We start from the raw sequence: 11,183 nt of genomic DNA, 5'->3' as shown, positions 1-11,183 counted from the left end.
TTTGGGGGGGGGGGGGGGGGACAAAACAGGATTTTTTTCAACTAAATATATAACTGGCCAAATTCTTTGACGAATGAAAACATTTTATGGAAATGTCAATATTCTTTGGTATTTTCGAGTTCTGAAAAATCATTTGTCCTTTGAAAATGCTAGGTGTTTGGGTTTTTCTTTTTGTTTCTTACTGGCTTGTTGTGGTGCCCGCTCCACCTTCACTATCTCTTTTTGCATCTCATTTCTTCTTCAAAGGTGCTGATCAGAAAGGTATCTCTGCACATATGTTTGGATGGAGAGCTTCACACTATGTTCCTTCAAATCCCCCATGTCCTTGAACATTTCCTAAAAACAGGGGCTTTGTTGACCTATAAGGGTTCTTTTATACTAGAGGTGTGAGTAATTTGTAACTATATTGGTTAAAGCTTTAACAATTTTTCTAGGCATCCAATTCCCCACCAAAGCCACTGGAAACCAGAAGCTACCACCAGGAAAGAGAGAGAGTACATGCATGTGTACAGTCTGTCTTCTGCTCTGAGATGTAGGAGAAGCCCTGCCCTGCCTGATTCAGAGCAGTTTGTCATCCCACAGCAGACAAAACTGGTACTTCAACTTGAGTATCTATCAAGCCAGTATCCTACAGCATGTAGGAGTTCCTCCTCCACCCCATAAGCCCTGCATGGAAAAGATCAGGTTTTGATTGAAAGTGGCCATTTTGATTTAAGTCCATTTACACAAAATATGGCTTGGGTTTGATTTCAGCGAAGAACACAAACGGGTTTTTGAAACCTCTATAGTTGTTGCAAATCTGTCGTTTGGACGAGTGCCGCTTTGCTAGGTGACCTCGGATACTTCATTTCACTTCTCTGACCTTCCCACCCTTTGTAAGCCCTCTGAGCCAGGACTTGCCTTTTACTATGTGTACAGGCAGCACCGAGCCTAACATGGCTGTATAGCAGTAGAAGCCTCTGGGCACTGCTATCATACAAATAATAAATACTGCTACTACTAATAATAACAGTGTAAAATGTCCTCCCATGGGAAGCAATGTAAGCCCAATCTCTGGTGACATTTAAAACTAAATACCAGAAAATGTACTGTAGGAAACAATCCTGACCTGGCTGGATGGAACATAGTTTCCTTCCTTTTGATATGATGGTGAGGTAGAAACTTGACGGGGAAAGGAAATATTTATGCGAGTATTTGGCCATGTCTTCAGGGGATTACAGAACATCTCCTAGTAAAATTTCTTTTCCTTTTGTTACGCAGCAGCAAAGATCTCAGGGAAAAAAAAATAAAAAGAAATATATAATCCCCAAGGTGTAATCCCAGAGTATAGAAACTCACTTCTCTTAAATACCTCCCTCTGGCATAATTGACTTTTCATGCGCATTTTAATAATGATATTTCAGCAGGCTGTGAAGGTTTTTTCCTTCTCTTTTTTTTTTGGTAAATTATGTTATAGGGTTTGGGGGGGGGGAGGAGGAGGGGGAAAGGATGTGTTATAAATCTAATTATGTTTTCACTTATATTTAACAAGTCAGCACAATCTACCCGCGCGTGTGTATATGTTTACCATGCAGTTCCAATATTTACAGCTGACCTAATTGGTTGTAGGGCAGATGCAATGAACAACATTTTATTGTCCTGATACCGTGTAAGTGCTGGGGACAGCTGCTGAGTTGCAGAGCTACCCAGAGGGGACCCTAGAGTTCTTGCTGTGCCAACATTTGCCTTTGCTGCTGATGCACAAAATTGGACAGGTTGATGCGGGGGGGCGGGGAACTTTTATTTATTCATTTATTTATTAAATTAGGGCTTGTTTCTTTTAGATCTCCCAAGTCTGCAAGCTCCTCACAGACACTGCCATCCAACCCTTGAAGGAAGAAGTTTGCAAATTCTCCTAGTGTCCTTACCCTGTAAGGATTTTGTCTCATTTCCCAAAAGTTCTTGTGTGACAAGGTTGCCAATGCATACTGGAAGGGTCTTCATTGGGTAGCTCTCCACAATATAATAGCCTACTACTGCTGCCAGTAACAGATTTGTCATATTATGGTGCCCTTACTTGTGCTGCATGGTACCTTGCACCATGAGTCATCCCAGTGAAGGTCAGCAGAAGTGCCTGGTAAGTTATGGACTATTTCTATGAGTATAGGTATCACCAGTCATCTCTACAGGTGCAATTATTGTAGCTAATGCAATAGGTAGATCAGGTCTATGCTGCAGAGCCCAGGATTCAACTCGATTGATGACCAGCTAATCCAGCAAGAACAATGGGAGGATCTGGGCAGATTTCCCTTTGTGTTACCACCACTGCTGCAATCAGCAGAGTGACTCAGGTTGAGGCTACTGTGGGTTTAACAGGAAGGGCTTTGGTCATGAGGTCAGGGGGTGAGCTCTTCGGGAAAAATTATTCAACTTTAGATGGTGCCTCCTCCATATTTTGCTGAAGTCCAGGTTTGCTCATTTTCTAGGCATGCTGCGAAGTCTGTACTTACGCCTGGACATTTGGGTCTCATGTTTGCAAAGTGCTCAACAGCTCTGCGAGAAGCTGAGCACCATCCATTCCCAATGAAGTTGGAAGGCATTTGAACACTCAGCATCTTAGAGGCGCTCTCTGCATTTTAAGGGATTAAACCTGTACAGTGGGTGTGGGTTGAAGGGCAGAGGAGCTATATGTATAAGATGGAGATTGCTTTGTAAGGCTCTTCACTTAATCAGGACAAACTATGCACTGCAAACAAAACCAGTGACAATGGCATGGGACTTAGAAGTAAAAGCCCTCTGAACCTGTTTCAAAAGGAGACAGACTTACCCTGCCTTCTGCATCTCCCAAATTCTCAGTGCAGCAAGACCAGGACATCCCTAAAATGCATGTGTGTGCGTGCGTCCGTACACACACACACACACACACACACACACACACACACACTTCTTACCTGGCAGCATAACTCGAAGGAGGAAGAACCCCAAGAGACCTTGACTTTACTGGGTCCTGGTCTGGAACGCACAGAGTTTCTCGGCGGGCTTTCAGCTTTTCTGAAACAAAGGCAATGAAAAGGAATTTGCTACCTTTTGTATATACCTCAAATATATTTATATTCTGGTTGCAAGTGCCAAAAAGGTTTTTGTGGGGGCTTAAAAAAATGCCTGACAAAGGGGCCTGGAGTAATTGCTGAGCCAAACACAGCAAGGCAGTGCAGCTTTATAATGTGGGTACCTTAGGCCTAGTAGGAACCTGACAGCATCATGCAGAGCTAATATTATGCAGTTAGACCAACCATGGACTGATTCTGAAAGGGGATTAACATAAACATTTCTGTAGGTTTTTTAAGAGGTTCAAATGACCCCAAATGCTCAAAGTAAAACCCAATAAAAATTGCCAATTTGTCCCACAAAACAGATGACCTCACCTCCCAGGTATCCCACACTAAGCCAGACTCCAAGCCAGCTACCACCGAATTACATGAGACCTCTGCTGTGCTTTAAGTGCTTTTCTTTGCTGGACAAGTGGTACCTGGAATTCACCATGCATCTAAAAGGGTTAATTCCCAAGGTGAACTCCAGAAGTCCTTCCTGCTCCTAAGTTAAAGAGGACCAGCTTTAAAGAAAATGTAGACCTTTAAAGATGCAGAGGCACCCAGTGGGTTTTTCTAAAGTTGTTGGTATCCATCTGTATCTAATTACACAAGGCCTGTGTACAGACGTCATTATGTGGCTCACAGCTTCTCAAACTCCTCAGCCCTGTGTCTGCCTTGTCTCCTGCCTTCTTAATCTCATCCCTACCCCCGTCAAGAGTCTGACAGGAGAAGGAGCAAAGATCTCCATGTCACATGTGCCCAAACAGGTCCAATGTGCATGTGGGGGAACTTGGACTGGAGAGGCATTCAGCCCCACGTATCTCTTCATCGCACAGACTGACAGCTGAACCCTTTCACATGCTTTTTGTTTCCTTCTCATTTTGTAACCATTTCCAAACTATGCTCATCCAGATGAAACATCTAATGAGCCTACACAGTTTCCTGGCACAGAAGAGACATCTTTTTGAATAGGCGATTTGTTGACTTTAACAAACAGTAATTGCACCCACACAGGTATGCTAAATGCAGGTGCATTTACTCCTGGTAACAAGATAGCTCCCTTTGCAATCCCATTTTAAGGTGGTGGTCGCAGTACAGGATGGAAAATGATCCAAAGACACGACACGTTGCTGTCAATCTCTTTGAGAGGTCAAGTTTAGTAATGGTTTTGTAAGCTAAGCAATGGAGGGTAAATCTAAAAACATCCCCCCGAGTTGAGACAACTAAGCTTCTGAGATCCCATTGTGAGCTTGAGGAATGATTGTCTTATGGTGAGGGCACTTAATATTAACTCAGGAGATCTGGATCTGCTGCAAACTTTCTGCCTCACCTCAAGCAAAGGAGGCCAGAGGGTCTTCCAAAAGCGTCAGCCCTCCATTAACTTAGTCCATTCTAGTTTCCTAGAAACTATGAAACTTCAACAGCATTAATGTTCATCTTTGCCTGCTGAGCATCTGGGTTGGGATTTCCAAAAACACCAAAAGGGCAGACTTTAAAAACATTTAGGTGCCTAAAAGTGCAGATAGCTATGTGGTGCTATTGAAAATGAAGAGGTTTTGAAAATCCCACTAGCCCTTATTGCATCTATAAGCAACTACACATCAAATCCAGCCCTGTTCCACTTACAGGCCAAGTCCCACTGACTTTGGGTACATTTTTACTGCAGAGTTAACTCAAGAGGTCAGCACCAACTTTAGACTAGCCCAGGCATGAGTATCTATACTGCAGAGTCCTACCTGGGTGACTGGCTTTGCTGGCCCTGCCCTCACCATGTGTCACTAGGACTTTCGGAGGAAATGTCACGTGCAGTCAGCCGAGTTAATAGGCGAGTCTTTCCCACTGAGTGGTGGGAGTATTTATTTGGGCATCTGGGCACATGGGAGGAATTGCAGGAAGTCAAAGATGGATGATCATCACTTCATTAATATGGCCCACATTCCTCATAGCAAAGTGGGTGGATTACCGGCCCAAGTAACACAGCCTCAAACCTTGAACATGCACTGCAAGCTGGGTCAGCTAGAGGGGGATTAAAGCACCTGCAAACTCCTAGTCAGGGGTTTTTGCATCCAGGTGAAGGACACCACCTGAATGAGGCCTGGAGCAAATGCTATGATCAAGCTGAACCCTTCAAACCTTGGGACATCTCACCCCTGCCCTTATTCTCAGTAACATTTTTCTCCTTTCATCCATCTTTTGTTTTTTTCTGCTGGCAGTGATTGCTTCTCTTGTTGACACTCCCAGCAAAGTGGCCAAGATGGGAAAAAACTTGGGAGGCTGAATTCCCCTCTGACCACTAAAGATAGTTACTCTGGGTCAGAGCCAAAGCATTTGGGTGAGGCGAAGCATGGGCAAAGCTCTCGGCCCTATACTTGTTCCCTGAATATAAGATACCCATCCCGAGTGGCTTCAGTCTGATTTCTTTCAGGATGTCTGAAAATCATGGCAACATTAGATGGCAAGAGACAACATTTTTGGCCAGGTTCTGTTATCCTGAAGGGAAAGCAGGAATAGCTCTCATCTTTTACTTTAACAGAACGTCTTTCTATTTTGCTGCCATACATACTCCAGTTAAACGATGGCACTTTATAGCACGTAGAAGGCAAAGCCTCTTGGCTCCTTTTACTGCAGTCCAAATCTCTTCGAGTCCTGAAACAGTTTTTAGACTCGTGACAATAAACCCGCTTCTTACCCATCTTAAAATCAGCCTGGTTTAATGGAAGACAATGGAGACACACTGACTTAACACTAGTTGGGGATCTCACCCACCACTCCTTGATTCATTTTGGCTCATAGTGGTACTGGAGGCATCCAGGCCAGGGTGACACATACTGTTTAAGTGACATTCCCTTTTCTGGCATGAACCAAAGCACTTATAATTATCCAGTGTTTTGCTCCAATACATCCAAAATCCTACAGGGAAACTGATGGCAAGGTTTCATGTCTGGCAACACTTCTCATCTGCCTAAGGTAACTGTTCTCTCTGCAGTATAACTGGCATGGAGCCGTAGCTTTGCAAACAATTGCCTTTTATGACTATACATTTATATTATAAGCCTGTCTTGTCCTTTTAAAATCCGATCATCTAAGATCATACGCTAAAGAGAAAGAAAAACAATCAGGTGTAGAGCTCCTGTGGTATCAATGTCTCGCCATCTGTTGGCTGCTAACTCTTAAAGATATCTGTGCAATTTATGGGATCCTCTGTTCTGGGAGGTAGCTGGCTTTGGGGAGCCTGAGTGGCTTCTATGTTGATCTGTACACAGGACTGAAAAGAGGCAATAGTTTCTTGTTATAAATGATATTACTATATGGAGTCCTCCAGGTGTCAGTGCATATGTGTTTGTTCACTTGGCCTGACAGTGCAACTCTCTATGAATGGGTTTAGCCTTTCTCTGAGCCCTGTGTGCTTCAGTCAGATATTTAATAATGGGGCTTGGCTGCCATCTACTGTTGAAAGGAAATGTTATATAATGTACACATACGCGCTCTGTGTGTGTGTGTGTGCGCGTGTGTGTGTGTGTTGCACAAAGCACCATATGTCAGAAGTACAGTGGTAGACAAGGTAAAAACAGATGAGGAGGTTTAGAAATACATCTTTTGCTATATCTAATGACTGGCTTGGCCCAAATCTCCTAGGAGGAGACTTTGAACATTTCCATCTATCTGTTCCGATGCAGGGTGTGCTGCCTGATCAGCAGATTTCAGCATTGCTCAAAGGAAACCACTTTTTGAGGGGAAAAAAGGCATTTCTGTCTCCCTGATCTCCTACTTCATGCTGCCATGACAAGTTCTGCTTCAGCCATGCACAGGTTATTCAGGTCAGCAAAAGAAGCTGCATGGTTTTTAGTAGCCAGTTACATACAGGCCATCAGGCTTAATGATAAAACGGCACCTCCTATAGCCTTAAATGCTGTGAATCTAGAAGGGTGTTAATGAGGGATGACCACAGAGGTGCTCTCTGTGGTCTGGGTTAGATTTCAGCTCTTAATTTAGATCTGCCAGGCCATCTAGCCCTTTTTCAGACCCAAGAGCCATAGGAAATGAAATCTGGGGTGAGGAAGGAATAAGCCATTCTACTCTTGGGTTGATGTTACTATGATTAGGCATTTTCCCCCTATTTAATCAAAACTTTCTACATTTTTAACAAAGTGCTTACCACTTGTAATATATCCTGGCACAAACTCAAGTCTGTCTTTGCTGACCTCGTGTTTATTAGTTCGTATCCTTATGATGATATTATTATATAGGCCATATCCTGACAGCCTTCCCTCAGTGTATTTGGCTTCTTTTACTCAGGCTTTGCTCCTGCTGTTTTTAATGAAAGTTTTGTCTGAGTAGTTACCAGTTACAAACTGAGGACCACTTTTGTACTGCCTCTGGAACAGGCTCCCCCCAGAGGTGGTGTACACATCCACCCTGGCGATCTTCAAAAAGCGCCTTGCTGCCCATCTTGCTGGGTCATCTGATCCCAGCGGTCTTTCCTGCCCAAGTGCAGGGGGGCTGGACCCAATCATCTGTATGGTCCCTTCCAGCCCCTAACAACTTTGAAACTATATGAAACTATGAACTCTGGCCCCAGAGAGCCTTGAATACCAAGCAGTTCACAAACTGTATGCATGCAGCACCAATGGGATGGAAGTACCTTAGAGTTCAGCTTTGGGACTAAACGGCATCGAGTTTGTGCTAAATCAGAGGCAGCAGAGGGGAATACTTTTTTTTTTTCTTTTTTGCAATTTGACTCCTATCAATATAAGCTATAGAAGCCTGTAATAGTCAGTCAAAGTAGAAAGGATTGCAAGGTTTTCTGAAGTGTCATCTGAAAGATCCCCACACAGTCAACTGCGTGGAACTCAGTATTTTATTTCATAAGGATAAAAGACTGCGTTCAAGCCCATATTTCCATGGCAGCCAGGGGAGCAGTGGGCAGGTAGGCAAGTCATACCCGAGCTGTTGCAAGTAGGTACATCATACCTGATGGCCAGATTTCTAAGCCACCCTCTCATTATAACTGATGCTTAAATTTAAAGGACGATTACCTCCAATGCTTCTCTTCCGAAGTTTGCTTCTACAGTGACATTTTTCAATCAGCTTTGGATTATCAATATCACTATGGCAGGCTTTACAGTAAAAATGTGCCCTGGATAATAACAGAATAGAGGGAGAAATTGGAGTAAAATTAGCAGAGGGAAGGAAATGTTCCAAATGCATTTGTTTGCTCGCCAAAAGTTTGCTTGTCCAGAACTTGATTTGAAAGTTTACCTTTTGACTTCTGCCATGGATTTGGCAATAAAAAAGCCCATTACATTTCGATGGAGGATTATCTTTGCAGACGGGTTGATTAGGATACTGGGAAACAGTAACAAACAGAAAAATCACATTATTGTCCATTTAGTGGAAGTTGTTTGACCTTTGTTACCTGTGAGGTCAGCTTAAATGATCACAACAGCCCCTTCTTGCCTCCCAGGCCCTGTTAGAGTAGTATCTGAAGTTCACAACACATCTGTGAGGCAGGTAAATGTTATTAGTCCTCTTTTATACATAAAGGACTAAGGCACAGGGGACTGACTTGGGAAGGCTCCAACAGGGGTAGAAACACAAACCCTGATCTCCTAGGTCCCAGTTCACAAGACCAGCGTATTTTATGATGTTAGCAATCTTCCAGTTTTTTATGACTGTTTATGACTCTAAAGTTGATAGAACACAGGCTTTTTTTCATACTACAAAACTATTTAAAATGCTTATTTTAAGGGATTAATTCGTTGTCTGTCTTCAGCTGCTGAATATTCCAGATAAAACCAGGTGCACCCAACGTTTTGCTGAAGATGCCAAATATTCCCCGTTAAAGCATACCTGCTGTGCTGCTAAATGTATTAGGAATGTGCAGGCTCGGTGCGCCTGCTGTGGTATTGAACAGGCCTGTTATATCTAGGGAAAAGACACCTGTTTTTCTAATGAACATCCCAGGTACTTTCGCTGAGAATATACCTGCTGTGTTGCTCTTCCTATTAAAGTACAACTAGGTTGAATCCCACTGCAGTGTTACTAAATTTGTCAGGTACACCTGGGTAGTCCTGCTCTACTGCTAGATGTACCAGTTGTATCTGAATATCCTAGTGATTTCAGCCCAGTTTTAATGGATGTTGGCAGTGCAATTGGAGCAGGCAACTGTAGTAAAAAATATTAACCACTTCCTATTCCTCCTACAAAAGAAAGAAGAGACCTCCCTTCTGCTCCTTTCTGTTTAGTCACACATTTGCTAATGGAGAAATAAGTGACACTCACCTATTAACTGCATTAGTAGGAGTAATAGTAGTAGAAGTAGCATTAGCATTGGGGTAGCATTTAGAAGCCCGAGTCATTGAACAAGAACCTTGTGCGTGAAGGACAGCACACATGCAGAACAAAAAGATTGCTTCTGCCCCGAGGAGCTTCTACTTATTTTCCATCGTCATCATTTTCCTCATTCCCCTTGTTCTAACCCCCTCTTGCAAAATATCCGCAACAAGAGATTCATCCAGGGTCTGATTTTCATTGGTTAGCATGCCTTGATTTCATTCAGCCTGATGAATGCTCAGGGTCTCTGGACACCATAACCCAAATATCCCAAGCCATTTTCACTGTCCTACCACCCATTATTCTGTTTTTCTCTGTTTCTATTCCATATTCTGAGGATTCTTCCCAAAGGGGCTACTTCATTTATAGAAGCAAACATTTATACGCATTGTATGCAATAACCTGCCACTCTCAGGATAATTTTGCAAGGTTTTCCACGTTGTACACTGCTTGCTCATTCCCTGTTTATGAACTGGTTCCAGCTTTCCCATTAAGGGGTCTTGTATTTCATCACTGGAACAGAGAGAGTGTTATCTGGCTCTGGACCAAATCAGCTTCAGAACGTAGCAAGTTCTGTTGTTGGCATTGATAGATCACACTTTTATGACAATGTTTTACAGAGTTTAGGAACCTTAGTACCTCCTATGGTTAAAATCCAAGGAAGTATTTCCATTAGGAATGGACATAAATAGTTGCAGAATGAGCTTGATTTCTCCAAATCAAGGGGAACTATATGGAATTTGCTTGTGAGACTGCAGCTAAGACAGTGAAATAAGGCCCCCCACAACTTTCTGCTTTCATATCACCGACTCTCTCAGTGATTGTTGGTACCACATTATGTGGCATAACGGTCTCATACTGGCACAGAACAGGCCATTAAGTCAGACATTGCTGTTTAGGTGTGCTATGCATCAAAAATCATGTTTTGATACAAAGGGTTTTGCAGACTCTCTCAATCTGGGGAAAACTATGAGTTGTTTGAAGCCTGAGTCCAAAGAGTGTTGTGAGGAGCTTGTGGTTGGGAGGGTTTTTTTTTTTGTTTTTTTTTTTTTAAACAATATATGTTTTCTGTTGGTAAATGCCAGTTTTGTTTAGAAATATTTTTCAGGTCTGGGAAGCAATGTTGAGATGTGAAGCTGCTGCATGTACAGCACAGCGATCACGGCACACACCTAAGTAGGGAAAGTCTGAAGTTTTAATCCCTGCTCCAAAATTAGGCAAAACAGAGGCTTGTGCTGGGTTCCCCATATCCCACAGAGTACAGCCCTAACCATGGGATGCTTGGGTGCTCTGGTCTGGGTTTCTCTCTCTCCCTGGGGGGAAAAATCCTCACTATTATTCCAATGTAAAATGAAACCAATTCCCAAGCCTTGACATTTTTCATTAAATGGAAGGCTTGATTTGTGGCCAGCCCCAGAGCTGACTACTTTCAGCTGCCCTGAAATCAGCTGCAAGTTAAATGCGCCCTTTGCTTCAGTGTCTGCTTCTCCTGGGTGATGGAGAAGGGATTTGCACATGCAGAAACAGCTTAAAAAGCTCTCTAGGGAAGGGCAGTCACATCAATAAAGACAGTAAATACCAAGGTACATCTGCCTTTCTGGCTGGTCATCTTTACGGGAACAGGAAGGGGAAGAAACTAATTATATTGGGTGAAATTTGCTCCTTTCCACCGCACTGCCCCAGGCCTATGTCTCACTTCAGCCTGGTACCTATGGCAAAAGTGGGAAGTAAGTGGTGCATAAGACTTGCATCAGCCCTTTGCTCAGGGGCAAGTGTACT

The 11,183-nt window shown here is 43.1% G+C and overlaps 1 protein-coding gene across 1 annotated transcript in view; it reads right to left on the bottom strand.

Moving 5' to 3' along the window:
• The window catches only part of KCNU1 (potassium calcium-activated channel subfamily U member 1), a 101,213-nt gene that overhangs the window by 71,982 nt on the left and 18,048 nt on the right, over window positions 1–11,183 (bottom strand). Inside the window, 3 exon segments of the mRNA XM_019514516.1 lie at window positions 2,931–3,030; window positions 8,108–8,208; window positions 8,331–8,417. Of these exon segments, the coding sequence (XP_019370061.1) occupies window positions 2,931–3,030; window positions 8,108–8,208; window positions 8,331–8,417 (288 nt within the window).

This window comes from Gavialis gangeticus, unplaced genomic scaffold, assembly GCF_001723915.1.
Source record: "Gavialis gangeticus isolate Ggan-Ray unplaced genomic scaffold, GavGan_comp1, whole genome shotgun sequence".
In the NCBI taxonomy this organism is placed as follows: Eukaryota; Metazoa; Chordata; order Crocodylia; family Gavialidae; genus Gavialis; species Gavialis gangeticus.
This window is presented reverse-complemented; position numbering and strand designations above follow the sequence as displayed.